Source organism: Cebus imitator, unplaced genomic scaffold, assembly GCF_001604975.1.
Source record: "Cebus imitator isolate Cc_AM_T3 unplaced genomic scaffold, Cebus_imitator-1.0 Scaffold45, whole genome shotgun sequence".
In the NCBI taxonomy this organism is placed as follows: Eukaryota; Metazoa; Chordata; class Mammalia; order Primates; family Cebidae; genus Cebus; species Cebus imitator.
In genome coordinates, this window is record NW_016107360.1 from 2,904,792 (window position 1) to 2,925,871 (window position 21,080).

At 35.5% G+C, this 21,080-nt stretch overlaps 1 protein-coding gene across 1 annotated transcript in view; it reads left to right on the forward strand.

Annotated features, from left to right (window-relative positions):
* Positions 1-21,080, forward strand: part of HDAC9 (histone deacetylase 9) — a 900,368-nt gene that overhangs the window by 709,578 nt on the left and 169,710 nt on the right. The window contains exons 20-21 of the mRNA XM_037737895.1: positions 17,632-17,687; positions 17,933-18,020. Coding sequence (XP_037593823.1) covers positions 17,632-17,687; positions 17,933-18,020 — 144 coding nt within the window. The remainder of the gene's footprint in view (positions 1-17,631; positions 17,688-17,932; positions 18,021-21,080) is intronic.

The following is a 21,080-nucleotide window of genomic DNA, read 5'->3' on the forward strand; positions in this document are numbered from 1 at the left end:
TTTTTTTCTTGTAGATTTGTTTAAGTTCTCCATAGATTCTGGACATTAGTCCTTTGTCGGATGGGTAGATGGCAAAAATTTTTTCCCATTCTGTTGGTTACCAGTTCACTCTATTGATAGTTTCTTTTGCTGTGCAGAAGCTCTTAAGTTTAATTAGGTCCCATTTGTCTATTTTGACTTCCGTTGCCATTGCTTTTGGTGTTTTAGTCATGAAGTCTTTGCCCATGCTTGTGTCCTGAATGGTATCACCTAGGTTTTCTTCTAGAGTTTTTATGGTGTTAGGCCTTGTGTTTAAATATTTAATCCATCTAGAGTTAATTTTTGTATAAGTTGTAAGGAAGGGATCCAGTTTCAGCTTTCTGCATATGGCTAGCCAGTTTTCCCAACACCATTTATTAAATAGAGTATCCTCTCACCATTGCTTGTTTTTGTAAGGTTTGTCAAAGATCAGATGGTTATAGTTGTGTGATGTTCTTTCTGAGGCCTCTGTTCTGTTCCATTGGTCTATATCTCTGTTTTGGTACGAGTACCATGCTGTTTTGATTACAGTAGCCTTGTAATGTAGTTTGAAGTCAGGTAGTGTGAAGCCTCCACCTTTGTTTGTTTGTTTGCTTGGGATTGTCTTGGCTCTGCGGGCTCTTTTTTGGTTCCATATGAAGTTCAAGGTAGTTTTTTCCAGTTCTGTGAAGAAAGTCAATGGTAGCTTGATGGGGACAGCATTGAATCTCTGAATTACCTTGGGCATTATGGCCATTTTCACAACACTGATTCTTCCTAACCAAGAGCATAGAATGTTTTTCCATCTGTTTGTGTCCTCTTTTATTTCCTTGAGCAGTGATTTGTAATTCTCTTTGAAGAGGTCCTTCACATCACTTGTCAGTTGTATTCCTAGGTATTTTATTCTGTTTGTAGCAATTGTGAACGGGAGTTCACTCATGATTTGGCTCTCTGTTTGTCTATTATTGTTGTATAGGAATGCCTGTGATTTTTGCACATTGATTTTGTATCCTGGGACTTTGCTGAAGTTGCTTATCAGCTTAAGGAGATTTCGGGCTGAGATGATGGGGTTTTCTAAATATACAGTCATGTCATCTGCAAACAGGGACAATTTGTCACCCTCTCTTCCTGTTTGAATGCCTTTATTTCCTTCTGTCTCCTGATGGCCCTAGCCAGAACTTCCAATCTATGTTGAATAGAAGTGGTGAGAGAGGGCATCCTTGCCTTGTGCCAGTTTTCAAAGGGAATGCTTCCAGTTTTTGTCAGTTCAGTATGATATTGGCTTTGGGTTTGTCATAAGTAGCTCCTATTATTTTGAGATACGACCCCTTGATACCTACTTTATTGAGAATTTTTAGCATAAAGCACTGTTGAATTTTGTGGAAATCCTTCTCTGCCTCTATTGAGATAATCATGTGGCTTTTGTCTTTGGTTATGTTTATGTGATGGATTATCTTTATAGATTTACAGATGTTGAACCAGCCTTATATCCCTGGGATGAAGCCAACTTGATTGTGATGAATAAACTTTTTGATGTTCTTTTGAATTTGGTTTGCCAGTATTTTATTAAAGATTTTTGCATCAATGTTCATCATGGATATTGGCCTGAAATTTTCTTTTTTAGTTGCATCTCTGCCAGGTTTTGGTATCAGGATGATGTTGGTGTCATCAAATGAGTTAGGGAGGTTTCCCTCTTTTTTACTGTTTGTAATAGTTTCAAAAGGAATGATAACAGCTCTACTTTGTACTTCTGGTAAAATTCAGCTGTGAAATCTTTCTATTTCTATCCAAGATTGTACTGGAAGCCTAGTTAAAGAAATGAGACAAGTAAAAGAAGTGAAAGGCATCCAAATTGAAAGGAAACTGGTAAAATTGTCTCTGCTTGAAGATGAAATGGTTCTATGTATAAAAAACCTGAAAGACTCCACCAAAATACTGTTAGAACTAATAAATTCAGGAAAGTTATAGTATTCAAGTTACAATACAAAAATCAGTGTTTCAATATACTAACAATAAATTATTTCAAAAATCCCACTTATAATAACTACAGAAAATACTTAGAAAAAAATTGAACCAAGGAGGTAAAAAATTTACATACTGAAAACTATAAAACATTGATGAGAGAAATTTTAAAAGACTTGAATAAATGGAATGATATCCCGTGTTCATGGATTGGAGGAATTAACATCGTTAAAATGTATAAGATAATCTATGGATTCAATTGAATCCTTAGCAAAATTTCAATGACATTTTCCACAGAAATAGAAGAAAAGTCCTAAAATTCATGTGGAACCGAAAAAGACCCTGAATAGCCAAAATAATATTATGCAGAAAACAACAAAAACAGTGGAGGGAGAGCTTGTTTCTCTGGAGTTTAATTCTTTTAAAAGTTTCTTTCTGAAGTTATTCAATTATTTAAAGAAAAACATGCTTCACTGGGCTTCTTGGGTTATTTATTGTTACTTTGGCAGACTGAAGGTTTTATACATCCTTTCTCCTCCTAGTCAGGTGTAGATCACCAAAACAGATACATATTTGAGAGGGCGTTGAAGCTCTTTCCTGTTTCAGATTTCGTGGTCATACTCCTAAAGGACAAAGTCAAGTGATTAAAACAGGGACACACTGATTCATTTATCGGTTTATTTCTTCAACTTAAATGGTGGAAAGGACAAATATGTTACTAAATACTTTCTGCACATCCACTGCTGAATAGCTACCTAAATATCTGAGAAAGAGATAAATGTTGGCAGTTATACATTTACTTTGTAGGAAACTGCCTTGTTTTTAATCTTCTTGCCTCCTGTTGTACCAGTGCTCCAAGACTTTCTGAAAACTTAAGTTAGCCAAATTATGGACTGTTACAATTCTGAAAAGTGACAAATATTTAAAAATTTTCGGGTAAAGTAAAAGGTGACTCTGTCAATTACTAAGATTTTTTGCCCAGGAACTAAGACCTGTGGTGTTACCACAGCACAGTCCATTTCCTTATAGGATTTTAGTCCCTCCATCTGCATTTCTAAAGGCTAAAATTTCAATTTCTCATTTGTAGTTAACTGCCTGCTCCGTGGTAATTGGATCTGCCTATTTCCAGTCTCCTCATCTGGCTTTTGGCTTCAGACAATCTGGATTTCATTACTTATATGTGCTTTAGCTTATACTGACTAAAAATTGCTGCATATTTCTTCAGACTCTATCTACATCACTGCCCAGTCTAAACCTTACTGAGCTTTTCTCAGTCCCTGACACCTACTTTGCACTTTTAAACGAAGTCCTGATGATGTTTTAAAAATAACATAGATGGGAAAGAATGCTTCCTGAAATAAATTATAGTCATTAGCATTTACTTACAAGGTTTTGTATTGCTATTTTTTACCTCAATATTTAAAATATGGAACAAATAAATAATATAAAATGAAAGCTTTCAAGTAATTTATGTTTGTCTTTGATAGTATTAAATTTGATATCTGCTGGTTTATGTACATTGCAGATGGTTCCTAGCTTTTTTGTTTCTATCTCTGCAAAAGACATTGTTTGGCTTTTTTGATACCAGTGTTCAAATTGTACATATCATAGACACTTGAAGAACATTAGTATTTTTCACCTCTGTAATTTTATATGACAGTAAATTTCATTCACATGTGCATGCTCATCCCTTCCACCCCAGTCTGCTATAAAATGAAAAGGCTGGTCATTTGCTTTTATGTTCTTTATATATAATGCTGTTATATACCTAATGTCATATAATTTAATTTCTTTGGTCAAAATTTGTGTTCAATTACCTAGGTCTGACTAAATTGATCAAATTTACTTGTTGGTAGCTATTCTTGTAGTATATAGCCATGGACAATTAGCGTTTAATACAAGAAGAACATTTACAGTTAGAATAATATAGTCAAAACTAAAATCATCTACCCAAAGAACCTAGACATTTTGGTAATAGTTATATAATATGCATTGGAATTACTCTTCAAATTTTTGAAATTTTATAAAACTAATTGAAAATTTATATGAAATATGATAGTGAAAATATTAGTACTACTATTGATTATGCATCTATTATAGTAATATATGAGTATCAGGCAAAGAGATATTACTATGGGGCATTTATTGATACAGTCTTTTTGGCTCAGTATAACCTTCGTTCGGGTCATGGTTATTACTATTATTTTGTGCTATGATCTTCAAAAAGCCTATGAACATCTGTCTTAAAAAATAGTTTGTGTCTTAAAAAACAAAAACAAAATGAAAACAAATATTCTTCTCTAATTCTTTTTTTTTTTGAAGTTTTGCATACTGTGGCCATATTTGTATGATGAAAAATATCTGATTTTGTTCTTTGATCAGTGTGATCCAAAAATCAGTCGTGTTTCAAAAAATTTGGCCAATTGAATTGTTGGGGCTTGTGTCAAAACCACTGCTTGATAAACGAAACAAATTGCTTTCAGTGGGTTATTATTGCCTTACCAAGACTACATCGTGATGATTTCCCCCCTTAGAACAAGACCTTCTTCATAGCGGATCCATTGTTATTATTTTCATAAAGGGCTCAACTTAAATTACATGTAATAGAAATGCCATCATCAGATTCCTTGTCTCCTTCCTACCAGAATCCTGATTTTTCACAACTGCATTTAGTCCTATCTATAGCCCTAGTTTTGCCAGGCTGAAGGCTGTTAGGCATTACAGGCCACAGGTGTCAGGCTCCGTAACAACTGTTTTCCAGTGCTGTCAACAAACTCCCTCCTCCCAGATTCTTTACAGAGCAGGTCTGGCAGCTGTGCATAGGCTTTGGGATCCACCATTCAGTTAAATTTCGAATGCTAGGCTCTTGTTTTCCTGGCTACTTTGAGATGGCTCAAAGAAACAAAATGGTATTCCCACATGTCCCTTATTGTTTTCTTGGCAAATATCCCTACATCCCTTAATCTCCCAGATTTTACCATGTGAGAGACAAATTTTCTTTGTGAAAATTCCCTCCCTCAAAGGCTGCAGATTAATAGCACTGATACTAAAGCAAACTGTCTTTTTAGAAGGTCTTTTTTAAGGCTGAAGTTAGCTGGTTTTAGGGGCTATACTAGCATATTCTGAAACATTATGTGTATGGTAAACCGTAGCTAAAGGCAATACAAAAAAATAAGCTTTTACTAATTCAAATGTCAGTACAAATGGTTCAGATATGAAGAGATGCCTAGTGACTGAGTGATACTCTTTCCCTTTCTCATAAAGATTTATATGTTAAGGCAAATCAATAATCTACAATCTTTAGTAGACATATGCATTTATTTTTACTTCTAAATAAAGCTTAATTACAATAAATTGAAGTTGAGAAGGAAACATTCTACTTTCACATTATTATTGCCATAATATAAATCATGTGGAACTATTTTTCATCACAGAGGTTAGTGTAGCTAAAGAGGAAGACTTTAGAATATGTCAAGGAGCCGCTGTTACTACTGAATAGGAACTATGAATGTGAGCTAGTATAGGTATGTTGAATGAATGATGAACTGTATCATATTCATACTGGTTAACTTGAGATTGCCAGTTATTTAATAGCATATTTATAATATAGCTATACCTGAGCCATTTCTGAAAAAAGGAATCTGAGCCAATTGTTGCACAAGCTTTTACAAGGATAACAAAACCTGGGGAGGTGACACAGGAGGAAAGAATTCGTTTTTTTTCTCTCTGCTCCTACATTGGTTTCCAGTCATCTAAATCCCCCAATCTATTACCAGAGAGTGAGAGCAGGGAAAGGTAGTATTCATTCATTCCATTTTCATGCATGATATTACTCAAATATTTTTAGCATCCCAGTGACATCAACAAAGACACTGTCTTTAATTTCCTTTAAACAATGTTCAGTTTCCTTAGATTAAAAAAAAATAGAATCTCATATCACTATGTTAAGTGTAACCAACACCATTTTGAATGAGGAAGCAGTCACATATAAATGATCTATCAGAGATATTCCACAAGAACCTAAAGAATTTTGATTGTATTTTTGGGGGCTCTATTCAACTTTATCTGAATAAAAGGGTGGAAATCCTTATAAATAAAGTGCTTCATATACCTAGGTGAGCAGTATTATTTATATTGTAACTCCTGTAACAACAAATATCATTGCACACTCACTCTCCAAAAGCAAAAACAACTAACAAAAAAAAAAACCCAAAGAGGGTTCAACCAGTAGCATAAATGCTTAAAACAGTGATTTTCCAAAACAAAATATTAGTGTAATAGGAGAATATTTGGATCTTTTCTCCAATTAGATCTTTCAAAAACATTATGTCTTGACCATGTTTCTGACTTCTTAACCTCTGTACAACTTAATATAAAAAATCAGAAGTTTATTACTGTAAATATTTTAAAATATGTTAAACTAGCTAATATATGCTTTATTTTCATTACTCTTTTGTTCTGTCTTGAGGTAAGAGACTTGTACACATGGCAAGTAAGATTATTGAGAGGCTGGGAAGGGCACTTGCTAGCAAACCTGTTTTTGAGGGAAGAACTGTACTATCCCAGCATAGTCGTAGCAACTGCAGGTTCTGGCTGCTTTGAACAATTCTTTTTTAAAAGAGCCAAATTGCCTATGCAAAAATATATTTAGTAATTATAGTTATCATTAAGTAGCAAAGTAGATTAAATATACTCAACCATTCTTAAAAAGATAAAAACCTCACCCTACATTTAGGCAAATAATGCTTCTTAAAGTCATTTTCAAAATTGATAATACATTGATATGAATTTGCGTAGCTGGAATTTTGGCTTCTAGTGAAATAGTTCACACACATAAAACATTACATATGAATTTTCAATTCAGCACATGTATTGGAAGTATTAATTCAGTCATCATATCTTCACTTGGAAATACATGCTCTAGAATTTTTTCATACTGTGCTTGCTTTTGATACATACTATTTTACTAAGCATTGATACTTTTGTACATTTAGAAGTACTTTATTGCTGATACTTAGGCATTCGGAGGTAATTACTGAGCTCTACATTACTGATACACTCAAAGATAAATTTTAAAAACAGAATCCGAATCAGCTGATCTGATATGCTCAATTAGCTTTTTGATAATAGGCAGTTATATTATACATAAAACATTTTTCTCTATATGACTTTTTAAAAATTTTGTTATGGCTCCCTAAAATAGTTATATTTCTAAAACTTCAGTAAAAATATTTGGTCAACTACTTCTAACAAAGAAACACAATCATCTCATCTCTTGTCACATAGACTTACTATCTCTGCAATGCAGTTATACCTTTACCAAGAATAAATATACCAAAATTAGAAAGTAACTAGCAGGACTACTGGGTATTAAAAAGGTAGTATTAATTTAAGCTCTGGTTCATTGCTTGGTGTTTGTTAAAGTCTGAATCATTGTGACTTTTCTGTTTTGCATTCTGTATTTCTTGACTGATTCTGATACAGGATGTTTTCTTGCTCTATCACTCACATCAGTGGAGATTTGACCCTTATTTATCATGATTTTGAAGCCTAAATTAGTTCATCTAGTTTGGAATTAGTAGCATTTCTTACCATCCAGATACTACCTATTTGACTATGGGGCTGTTAGAGAAATGGAAATATACATTTCTCTTGTCCATGGGACAATCTTAATGAATTCAACAAGTAAAACAATCATATTAATTTGCACTGTCTTATTTTAGGTACACATCATTGCCATAGCAATAGCTTATCTGAAGTAAAAATTTTAAAAAAAGAATGTTTAGCTGGGCATGGTGGTTCACATCTGTAATCCTAGTACTTTGGGAGACTGAGGCGGCTGGATCACTTGAGGTCAGAAGTTTGAGGTCAGCCTGACCAACATGGCAAAGCCATGTGTCTACTAAAAATACAAAATTAGCTGGACTTTGTGGCACACACCTGCAATCCCAGCTACTCAGGTGGCTGAGGCAGAAGAATTGCTTGAACCCAGGAGGTGGAGGTTGCAGTGAGCTGTGATGTTGCCACTGCACTCCAGCCTGGACAACAGAGAGAGACTCTGTCAAAAAAAAAAAAAAAAATGATGTTTAAATTGGTTCCAGTGATTTGCTTACTGCCTGCCCTTTATTTGCCCAGGGAGAGTTTCACTACATATATAAGGAAACAAATCTGACATTTTGATAAATTTGCCCAGAAAATGTGAATTTCATCAGTTATAAAAATAGACTAGTCTAAAATGATCAGATTCTTTTTCTTCAAATCTAATTTTGCATATAGACAATGCCATAGATTTGCCTTCCTGGATGCCACATGGCTATATGTGGCAACCAAATATTCTCTTGTACTTCACATGTGATCACAATGGAAAACATCATTTCTTCTCTTTAAACTAAGGAGAAACATCCATAAGACCAATCAAAACAACAAAAATGTAGGAACGTGAGTATTCATCACTTTTGATGACATTAAACTACAGCCGAAGTTCTATTATAGTCATATTCATGCCTGAAGGGAAAGTAAAACTTTGAAACTAAATGTTACAAATCAGTTTATCAAAATAAAATTGATAACCATTAAGTTTACTGAAATCCCGAGAAAAGTACTATAGGATATATTTGCTTAGATTAACTTCTTGGTCTTTGTAACTTAAAATAAAATATAAAGCAAAGAGTTTTTCCATGTTATTAAGTAGAAAAATCTAAATTATGTGGCATAATATGGCATTTGTGGGTTTTACAACAACAATCTAAGATGCTCATAAATTTAAAAAGATTAAATATGAAATCATATATACTTCAAAGTTTGAGAAACAGATTTGTTTTCACAAAATGGAAATCATTTTCTATTTTATTAGCATTAAATGAGAAAATTAAAAAAAAAGTCACTGAATTCTTTATTGCATACGTTTTCTGGTAGTTATATTTTGTGAGACTAGTAGATTTTTAAGTTCTTTGAAAAATGGTAAATTAATTATTTTAAAAACTTACTGAAAAATACTCATTGAAGAGAGTCATGTTCTTGAGCCAAGGAGAAACTTGGTTCAAGTATTATACACAGCAAACCTTTATGTCAGAAATATGTTACATAAATTCCCTGTCAGGGGACTCATAATTCAGTGTGAAAAGCAGATATGGTAAGAATAGTAATCTTATTTTAAAACATGTTTCACACTGTTTTATCAAATCAATGATTCTATTCATTATAAGGCACAGACTATTTTATATTTTAAGAAAGAAGGTGCTACCAAATCTAAACATCAGCCTTCCCCCAAAACCTGGGGTGTAAATCTGGGGTCCTTGGGAGGAGAAATTTCCAGCAAAGGCCAGAGTAGAGATATGGCCAAAGAGAAAGGAAAGAGCTAGGGTACTAGCTATTCATAAATGTGTTTTCTCATTTTTTACTGGTCACTATATATCAGGTCCTGTGTAAATATGGAGGATAAAATGGTGAGCAAAAAGTAGTTGCCTTGAGGAGTGGGGAGGGGATATCAATCATAGAAATATAATAACAACAAATATATTAAATAACTACGGCAAGAGTTGCATCTTTACAAGGAGATAAGTTCTCAGAAATTGGGGTTGGCAGATCTCTAAAAGCATATTATAGAGTGTCTTAGTCCGTTTGTACTGCTGTAACAAAATGCAGTAACGTATAACATATGCAGTAATATATAGCAGATGCAGTAAGTATAACAAACAGAAGTTTATTTACTCACAGTTCTGGAGGCTGGAATCAAGCCCAAGATCAAGGTCCCAGCAGATTTGGTTATCTTGTGAGGTCTTTCTCTGCTTCCAAAATGGCGCCTTGTTGCTGCAGCCACCTGAAGGGAGGGACACTGTGTTCTTAAAGGGGTGGAAGGCAAAAGGGCAAGCCCACCAAAGGCTGCATGGAGCCTATTTTATAATGGCCTTATCTGACTGATGACAGGAAAGGCTCTTATGACCTAATCATTGCTTAAAGACCCTACCATTTAATATATCATATTGACCCTTAAGTTTCACCACCTGAATTTTGGAGGGAACAAATTTAAACCATAACACAGAGGGACTTGATGGTGATTGATAGACGCTCAGGAATGGTTTCTCTGGTGAAATGATGTTGGAGCTGAAATGGGTGGATAAGGAGGCATTATCCAGACAAACAGAGGGACAGGGTAAGTGGAAAACATCCCACACACAACTAGGAGCATAGGCAGAGCCCTATGGCTGAAAGAACCAAAAGGCCAGTGTGGCTGGGGTGGAGAAAGCAAGATGGATGGTGGTACAAAATAAAACTGATGCAGTGGTGAAATCAACTGTTTTTCTGTATATTTGCAATTAACATAGAACCTTCAGACATCACATGTATTTATTTTTTCCTACAGCAAGCAATTCTTGAATTATTTGCAGATACTGACTGGGTGTTCTAAAATTTAACTCAATTCTGATACTCTCTACCTGTAGATAGAATCAGATCTCACAAGTTAAGGGCTCAGTCCCACAAGACTGTCCCCTCTTCAGATGCCAGTTTTATGTCCACGTTGTCATCTGTGCCTCTGCCCAGTTGGCTATAAATCAGATGTTATTACAACCCTCTCTTTGGGTTTGATCATGCTAGGATAACTTCTAGAACTCAGTAAATCAGTTTACCTACTAGATTACTGTTTTACGATAAAGACACAACCCAGGAACAGTCAGATGGAAGAGATACATGGGACAAGGTATGGAGGAGAGGCACAAAGCTTCCATTGCCTCTCTAAGGGTGTCAACCTTGCAGTTTTCCCACACGTTCACCAGCCAGGAAACTTTCTGAACCCTATCATTTTATTTTTTATGGAGTTTCCATCACATGGGCAAGATTGATAAAATTATTTGCCCTTGGTAATCAATTCTACCTCTAGCCTCTCTCTCCTCTCCAGAGATTAGGGTGTGGGGTGGAAGATATCAGTCTTCTAATCATGTTGTTGATACCTCTGGAAAACAGCCCCCATCCTGAGGTTATCCAGGAACCCCTAACCACCAGTCATCTCATTAACAGACAAAAAGACACCTTTCACTTCAGAGAGTCCAAGGGTTTTAGAAGCTGTGCCAGGAAACAAGAGCAAAGACCAAATACATATTTCTTTTTTATGTCATAGGTGAACAGAGACCAGATCAGGCAGTTAGCTAGTCTTAAATGCCTGTTCTTATGTGCCAGGTTGTCTGGAACAGATTTCCAGCACTGTCACTTGCTAGATATGAACCTTAGGCAAGTTCTTTAATCTTTCTATGCCTCCATTTCTTCATTTGTGAAATGGGGATAATATCTGCCTAACACAAGTTGTTAGGATTAAATGAGCAATAAAATACTAGATTTTATTATTTATCATATTATCATTTGTATTTTATTTATATATTATGCTATAACACTATGATATAATACTTTTGTCATTTTGTTTTTATTAAGACAATATGTTTTTTATTCTGATGGAAATAATCCAATAGAAGAAAACACAGAGAGAAAGAGAGAGAGGAAAGCTGTGGTTGAGATGTCCTTGAATAGGTGGGGTGGGGTGGCTAAGATTAAGTGCACATGTGAATTAATTGTTCTCACGTAGGATCAGGGATGGTGGGGATAGGTGGGTAGAATTTCTGGTGGAAGAATGTAGACATTGTATTGCAAATTGCTGCTATTTTCTAAGTGAAATAAGAAAAGTCACCAGCAAAGGATAAGGAATTAGCAGGGGTTATTAGAGATTGGAAGAAAGAAAAGAAGGTAGGAATGCTCATCTGAAAGGATGGAAGAGTTCATTGTTAAGGAATATGGTATGATTGCTAGGCATCACTTACAGTTTATTTAAGGTTTGTGATCATGAATTTAGACAACCAGTCATGTGGCTTTTATATATACTTAGGTGCAGGAACAGAGAAGATCTGACGTTTGTTTAATCAGGATGGCAGTTTTACCATGGGAGTATGTTGGAGGGAGAAAGGGACACAATTATTGAAAGTACGCCTGTACCTCCACAAAATTCATATGTTGAAGCCCTAATTCCCAGTGTGACTGTATTTCAAGATGGGGCCTATGAAGAGGTGATAAGGGTCACATTTGGTCTTAAGATCCCCTGTCAGTTAGGCTGGTACGCTTTAAGAAGTGAAAGAGGCCAGGCACAGTGGCTCACACCTGTAATCTCAGCACTTTGGGAGTCTAAGGCAGGTGATCACTTGAGCTCAGGAGTTTGAGAGCAGCCTGGGTAACATGAAAAAAACCCATCTTCATTAAAAATGCAGAAATTAGCCAGGTTTGGTGGCACGTGCCTGTAGTCCCAGCTACTTTGGAGGCTGAGGTAGGAGAATCTCTTGAGCCCAGAGGTTGAGACTGCAGCGAACCGAGATGGCACCACTGCACTCCAGTCTGGGTGACAGGGCAAGACCTTGTCTCAAGAAGAAGAAGAAGAGAAAGAGAAAGAAGAATGAGAAGGAGAAGGAGAAGGGGGCAGGGGAGGAGGAGGAGGAGGAGGAGGAGGAGGAGAAGACAGGGGAGGAGGAAGAGGAGCAGGAGGAGAAGAAGAGGAGCAGGAGGAAAAGGAGGAGGAGGAGGAGGAAAAGGAGGAGGAAGAGAAGGAGAAAAAAGAAGAGGAGGAGACACCAGAGTTCACTTTGTGAGGGCTCAGATGAAAGGCATGTGAGTGTAACAGAGAGAAGATGGCTGTCTGTAAGCCACAGAGAGCCCTCACCAGAGAACAAACCCTACTGGAGCTGATCTGGGACATCCAGCCTTCAGAACTGTGAGAGATGCATGTCTGTGTTTAAGCCACCTACCCGTGGTCATGAGTTATGGCAACCTGAGCAGAATACACAAAGGGAGTATGCTGGAGGGAGAAAGGAACAAGATGACTGAGTGTATATGTAGGGGAATAAATTTAATGATGGGTCTGCAGTTTAAGCCAGATAAGAAGGAAAGCAAACATGGTGGTGGGGGTAATTGATGGATAACCAAACATGAATAAGATGAATGGATTGGAAGTCCCAGTGTAATTGAAGCTATAACTGAATGATACGAAGATATGAGAGTAGGACTCTTGACACTGAAATCATAAAAGTGATATTGCTATTGGTAATGATAGGATCTAGGAATATGGTTGTAAAACAAAACACTAACATGTTGAAAGCAAAGAGTCAGAGAACTGAGAAATCAGGATGTTGAATGGGTTATCTGTGTGGATGATGAAATTACTAAGAAAAATTACTGGAGGAGTAATTCAAAAGGCAGAAATTCAGAAGACAACATATTCAAGGATGGATTCAGACATAACTGCATATATTTGAGTGATGTTTAAAAACAGAATCAACAGGAATTTGTCATGAAATAAAAGGGGATGGAGAAAGGATAGGGAGAGGGTGCCATTAAAGACAACCCATTGGTCTCTGACTTGAGCCACCAGATCAGTCATGGTATTATTTCTAAGTTATAGAAGGCTGGTAAAAGTTCTGGAGTTTGATCTTGGTATAGAATTTCAAGTGACTATGATATACCAAGTGATATTGAGTAGATGGTCTAATATTTATCTGTCTGGTGCCAAGAGAAGAGTCCATCTTGGAAATAGAAATCTGTGAAGTATATGAGATAGGTGATGGCTGAATTCATAAGACTGGTGGACTTGCCTAGGAGGTGTGGAAAGAGCAGAGGAAAAGGCAGAGACTTGGACTTGAGTAATTTTTATATTTAAAAATGTGCGGACTTAGTATGAACCTCTAAGGGAGATTGATTAGGAAGCAGAAAGACAGTGGAAAACCAGGAGAGTATGAAGTTATAGAAGCCAAGAAGAGTCTTGTGAAAAGGAAGATACAGCCAATAATGTTGAAAGTTGAGGGGACAGAAGATTGAGAGAACAAAAATGACCTGGGATTCAGTAGCACGGTGGCCATTGGTGACCTTTGTAAGAGCTTCTTAAGTGGACTACTCAGGTTGGAGGAGAAATTAGAGGGTTGATAACTGAGGCAGACATGAGGAAAAGGAGAAAGTAAAAGTAGAACAGACCACCTTTTCAAGAAAGGTTGGCTATTAAAAGGAGAAGAAAAAATGTGTAGCAGCTGGAGGAATTGATGATATTAAGGGTAAAGATTTCATATATATATATATATATAAATGTATATATAATTTTAAATATATATAATTATACAAAATTATATCGATTTTATATATAAAATCTTCACACACACATATATAAACAAATATACATGTATATTCACATACATAAATATATACACATACATCATATATAATTTATATAATGTATGTATTTATAAAATATACATTTTTAATAGCGAAAGCCTTAACCTATTTAAATCTCAATACAATGTATATAACCGAAGGGGGAATTATACAAATATATCATGTTAGTGAGAAAAGTTTTTAAGGGATAGTAGAAAAGCAGGAAGGATGGGGTCCAAATTGCAGGTAGTGAGACAGATTTTAGAAGGACCAACACCTCTAGTGTAACAGAGAATAAAGGAACCCAGACTGCATTAGGAGTTAGGCATCTTACTGTGTTCTGTCTTCTCTTTTTCTGAGTGATATAATTCTTTTTTACAAGAAACTATTGTTGGGGTAGTTGCAGTGGACTTTGTGCTCTCAAAGCAGCAGGGAAGACACAAGAACACCAACTCTGCCTTTTGCTGCACGCAGGTTTTTAAGGTGTGAGAGGGGAAACAACTACGACTTGAGAAGATTGTGGGAGAAGCAGCCTTTTGATGTTTCAGCTAAGGAAAGGGTGGCACTTAGAAAATGTATGGAAAATGTAGAGGAGTTTGATATTTCGGAGGGCACAGGGGAAGGTTTGGGTGGATCATGATGACTAAGAAGAAGTTTGTTGATTTTGGCAAGAAGAAGATCATTTTCAACCTAAGATTAAGCCGTTTCAGAAGTAGTTTGGCAGAATGATGGAGGTTACTGCAAAGGATAATAAAGTGAAAAACAAACATTTCATTCAAGGAATTTGGCTGTAAGTGAAAGGAAGATTTGAAAGAATTCAAATCTGGTTTTTGTTTTGTTGTGTTTTGTTTTTTATAATCCAGCTAATTACCTATGAGATTTCATTTCCATATTGTTTCTTAATATGAACTCTAGAGTCAGACTGACTTTCTTCCATAATGCTTTCTAAAATCCTTTTTTCTTTGTTTTCATGCTTTAACCCCTGCCTAGAATGCATTAATTTTTTTTTCCTATGTAAATACAGCTTTTCTGGTAAGACCCATTAACACCTACCTCTCAGTATTCTCTGTTATATATATATTTTTTCACTATTAGACTATTCATTTTTGTTCTAAAACCATTTGAAAAATACATGAAATTTAGCCAGGCACAGTGGTGCACACCTGTAATTTCAGCACTTTGGGAGGCCAAGGTAGGTGGGTCACTTGGGCCCAGAAGTTTGAGGCACGCCTCGGCAACATACAGAGACCTTGTCTCAAAAAAAACTATATGTATACATATATTTAAATTGTATATATTTATACAATTGTGTATATTTATGCAATTTAAATACATGTAAATATAGTTTTTTCATTTAATATGTATATTAATATGTATATTAATATATATACATATATTTAAATTGAAATTATAAATAAAAATATTAAACCTTCCTTCATATATATTATACTATGTATATTATTAATACTAACACTTAAAAATTAATATTATAAAGTCTTTTCTGTTTCACTAAATATTTATAACAAATTTTAATAACTATCTAATAGTCCGTGGTATAAATGTACCATAATTCATTAACCAGTCTCCTAGTGTTATCTCATTAAGGTAATTTGTTTTTTCCTAGTATAAATAAGACACTGTCTTTTACATAATTGTTTGTGTACATAGTTAATGGTACCATTAGGGCAGAATTTCTTTAAGTAGATGACTAAATCAGAAGATATGTATGTTTTTTATAGACTCTGGATATATAGAGGTGAATCATTTTCCAAAAAGGCTATAATGAATTATCCTTCTACAAGCAGCATATGAGCATTTAGCGTACCCACTCCATTGTCAGCATAGAATATTTTCTTAAGTTTTAATTTCCAGGGTAGAAAAATGGCTTCTCTCTGGGGTTCTAAGCTATGTTCATTTAATTACAAATTAAGTGATTTTTTAAAATAGCTCTTGGACACTGGATGTTTTCTTCTTTGTGTTGTTATGCCATACCTTTGATCCATTAAACATATTTTTAATCAAATCACAAAACTTTTAGTGTGGTTAATCTAATAATAAAAGTTATTTACATGCTAATTATATTGCCTTGTATTATATAATCACTGTTATTTTCATCCTATTGGCTTCCCAGTGAACTATTTGCATCTGTCATAATCTTTATCAAATTCTCCATTCTCAGAAGTCCTGTAGCACTCTATAGTGTCATTCTATAATCTTAATATTTCAGTCTCTATTATCTTGTGTTATTCATTGATAGTTTCTTTCATATAAATATTTTACCATCAGAGAGATAGTGTCTTAAGAACAAAAACAGGGAATATGTTTATAACCATTACTAGATTTCTAATTGATACTATGTTATTTGATTCTAATTTGCTTCTGATTATATTACTATATATATTCAACAAAGTACATAGCAAATTAACTCACTGTCTGTTAATGACCATAACATTCTGGAAAAAATGTATGTGTGTTTAAAGACCTAGAAAATAGATTAGTTTTCTCAGCATTTTTATGTTTTCATAAAAGATTTGAAAAAAAGTCCCTGGGGTATGTTGAAATTATTTCAAAAGTTTTAGGATTATATATAAAACAGCATTAACATGCTCTTTTGAGCATGTTACTTGAACCATAGTTAAGTTGAAAGGTGGTGTGAACCATGTGATAAATGATTACTTCACATCAGACAAACCAACTTTTCTAAGCATGCTGGCTTTGCAAGGATTTATAGTTCCCTGCCTTCATGCCGGAGTTACTTCACCTTTCCGTGATGCATTCCAGCTAATCTGAAGGTTAAGGCATTTCTTGATCATGGATAGATCAGCTTGCTTCTCAGCCATGGAATTCTTTATAAAATTCCAGAACCTGGGCTAGAAATTGACTTAGGGAATCCAATAAAGTTGCAAGTCTTGGCGGTCATCCAAGCTAAATTTATAGACTGGAAGAATTATGGGCCTTCCATTGTTCTCTTTTTCACCTTTCTGGGATTTCTTTTGTGTCTATGAGAGTGTATGAGTGTAAATTTATCATTTTACTGACACTGAAGTGTAAATAACCATTGAGGAGATCCAGTTAAAGAATTTTCACTTTGGATCTTCTCTGGTCTTTCCAAACTTTGACCTAAACCTGCACCAAGAATGAAATTTTCTTCTCTCTGTCTAGGATGTTGATGTCATCAAATAAGAAGTTGTTCTTGAAAATGAATCATGCTAATTTAACAGCTGACATGCATGTTTGCCAGTTAGGTGCAACTCCCCAAATCCTGTCCTTCCCCTGACTCGGAGTCTTCTTTTTGGGACAGGATCTGAGAAAGTGTGATCATATATGTTGTTTCTCTTCATTCCATGATTGGCAATGGGGGAGCAAAAAGCATCTCAGAAGCATATGAGACTTCAGTTTTGTGTGTGTGCCTGATGCACTGTTGTGTTTGGGGATCCAAGCAATCTCTATTCTCCCCTCCCCACCATATCTGACCATTGAAAATCTGTCTTGTTTTCACAGAATGGATTTGCTGTTGTGAGGCCCCCTGGCCATCATGCTGAAGAATCCACAGCCATGTAAGTACCAGGGACTGTTGCCCATCTCCAAGCACCACAGTTCTTGGCGGTCACCTGCCCCATGCATGTTTCTGAAGCCTCTAATTGTTAGCAGATGGACTGAAAAATCTTGCGAGGTACTCCCAGAAGCAGATTTATGGCTTCAGAGATCATATAGCATTTAAAAAAAATGTTCTGAACATTATTTATAATGGTTTTCCTGGATGATTTGCTTTCTTATTTCTCTGTTCTTCTCTATTCCGCAGGGGGTTCTGCTTTTTTAATTCAGTTGCAATTACCGCCAAATACTTGAGAGACCAACTAAATATAAGCAAGATATTGATTGTAGATCTGGTATGTATTCCTGGCCAGAGCTGCATTTTCAGTGACTCTAGATAAAAGGGAGTGGATTTGTATGTCTCTGTTAGGCCTTCTTGCTTTTAGCACTTGAAAACAACTGAAGGGTGTGTTTCCTTTGAATGTGGAAACTCATTAAATTCAGGATTGTAGTTCTGAAACCATAAACATTCACGTTTCACTTTCATGGTGTTAACTGCAATTTAATGAGAAGAAGGCGCAGATCAGGGCAACTTTTATGATCCTTAAATGAATTGATACTTCCACAGTTAAAATAACCCAACAGAACCTGAATTTACTTTTCCCTACAGAATATAGACTCGATAGTCAGATGTGCTGGAAAGAATGTAGTTGCTTTGGTAACCAATTGGCCACTTCCCCTGGTCAGCAATCATGATGCTTGTTGTGCAACAGTGGTATTATTAAAACAAGTCAGCATGTCACTCTTATTAAAAAAATCTCCAATCTCAGATGCCAGTTTGGGATGATACCCTGCAGAAACTCTGAATGATTAAAAGTTAAAGGCATTAGATTTGTCTTATATTTTAACATGATGCATTCTTACACAATAAAGTTATAATTTGTTTAACAAATGGTTTGTTTAAAAGCAGATGACACTTGGCATATTGTCCACAGTATATTCATGAATAATGAGCTGGAGATCTGCCCCATACAAAAAGGACCAACCCAGAAAAGGGCAAAAGAGAAGTAAATGGTGATTTATGAGCCCAGTTTTTAGTTTGCCTCCAGTTCACAAGGAGGTGTAATAGGTTGTCTGACAAAGCATAGACAGGAAATGAACCCTGGCATCCAAACCGAACCTGGTACATCTGCACTTAATTAATTTTTGCAGGTGATAAAAGATTTAAAGGCAAAATATGCTAAAGGTTTTTTTTGAAGTGCAAGCCTTAATAGTCTAAATCTTGTTCATATCTGCACTCATAATTAAATCTTATTGGAAGTCATGGCCTCACCCTCCAGCCTTCAAATTCAGTTAAGCAGGCACACCATAGGGTTGAGAGAGCACAACAAACAAAGCCATGTGAAGAGATGCTTAGTTAAGTTGCAATGAAGATAAAAGAAATGGAAGAATGATACCCATTTCTTGCGCTTCACTGGAATGAATGTTTTTCACACACTATATTGAAGGATTCCTGCAAGCACTTTGGAGTGAAGAATATTGAAACCCAACTATCCATGTATTTTCCAAACACACCTAAGTTTCAGTGTAGGTCATAGTTCACCATTAAAGAAATGTGTTGAAGGCCTAGATATAATATAGCAGCAAGATGTCACAATTTTACAAAAATGAAGACATCAGTACCCATTTTTTCACTTATATGCAAAATGGCAGTTAAAGTAATTGTTACTGTTCTGCATAATTTGTAAGATATTAAAATTTTTAAAATAGTATGCTCCTAGTTCTCTAAATTCTATGCCAGAAAGATAAGCTAGAAACTTAAAGAAAGGATAGCAGATAAAGAGCAAAGATTCTGGAGAAAGAATTTTTCTAAGCTTTCTCAATCTGTCAAAATTATGTAAGAAGGTGATTGGTGAACTCTTTGTCCTATCCTTAAGGATCTTTTAGTGTCTACTTTCTAAAGAATCTCCTCTGTTTCCATTTTATGGTTATAGGATGATAGTCAAACACTGTTAAGAGTCCCCTTAGAAAACATATTTGTAATGTCTAGACTCAAAAGTAGTGAACTGTACAAGAGACTTGAAAGCTAAAATGTCTCCTTTGTGATAAATGGATACTTTGTATGTCAGAGGATTTATATGTAAAGTTTTGTTTTTGTACATTAATACAGTATAGGAATAAAAGACTGCTGGAAAAATCTGATACGATTTATAAAATAAGTTACTTGGTAGCTCCAAGGAGTTTCCTGTAAGCTTCCTGGCCTTTGATTATGTATTTGCTCCATTATCCAATCATAAAGGATACTGATTTCCCAACAGGCTATACTAGACGAGAAGTTTTTGTTTCAAATTCTCTAAATATATGGGGTCCTTTCCAAAGGGTTGCCTCTGAGATCACCACCAGCCCACATATTCTTACTTTCAAGTCTTCCAAATTCTGCAGCTGCAGGGCTACTTTGAGGAAATTCCTGTTTCTTCCAGCTGCTGAGAAGGAAGTTTTAAAGTGCCACGTGGCCTTGAGACATCCGTTCTCCCTGGCTGACAGGTCTATTCTGCAAGTCAGCAATGAAAAAGAGGTGAAGGTTATTTAATAGGAACACACACACACACACACACTTTCTCTCTTTCTCTCTCCCTCTCTCTCACACACACACACACACGCACACACAAACACAACACAAAACAAAAAAAACATTTTATTCCTGCATATCCAAAGTCATTGTTAACTGGGGTGTGTGAACTAAGTCCACAAATTATAGCACCAATAGATGGCAAAGGTACTCCTTTGTCTGACAGTTTCAGCATTTTTATATGCTTAGTAAATACAGAGCTAGAGTTCTAATTCACCTCCTACTTTGTGTCACAGCCAAATTCAGCAGTGTTGAGTGTTTTAGGCAAGAATGATTCCAGTTGATCTGTGGAGCTCATTTATTCCATTTTTGTTTATGAGGGAGATGCCAAACATATTCAGACTGGTGTTGAGAGAGAGCAGGTGTACTTGCTTTTCAACTTGCAAGAGACTGGCCATTGTGTTCAGGGGATTAACTTGTCCTACAAGTAAGACTGTATGACTCAGGTAGCTTTTAGGTAATGTGACTTTTATTTTGACAAAAATACTTTTTATGCTATCTTCATAAAGGGAAAATTAATTCAAATGTCCTTAGATTTGGGGAAATTGCATTGTTGATTAAGTACATTAAGAGCTTTTTTACAAGTTTCTGTACTAAATAACAAGGAGTCATAACATTAGCTGGTAGAATATATGATTTATTCAAAGCTATTTTAACATAATAGTGGAAATATACAGGTTCTAAATCCTTGTAAAGCATCAGTGTTTGCAGTATGCTTTTTAACCAGTAAAATATTGAAATGATTTTCAGCATTTCCCCATATATCTGAGATACAGGTCTATTTTGG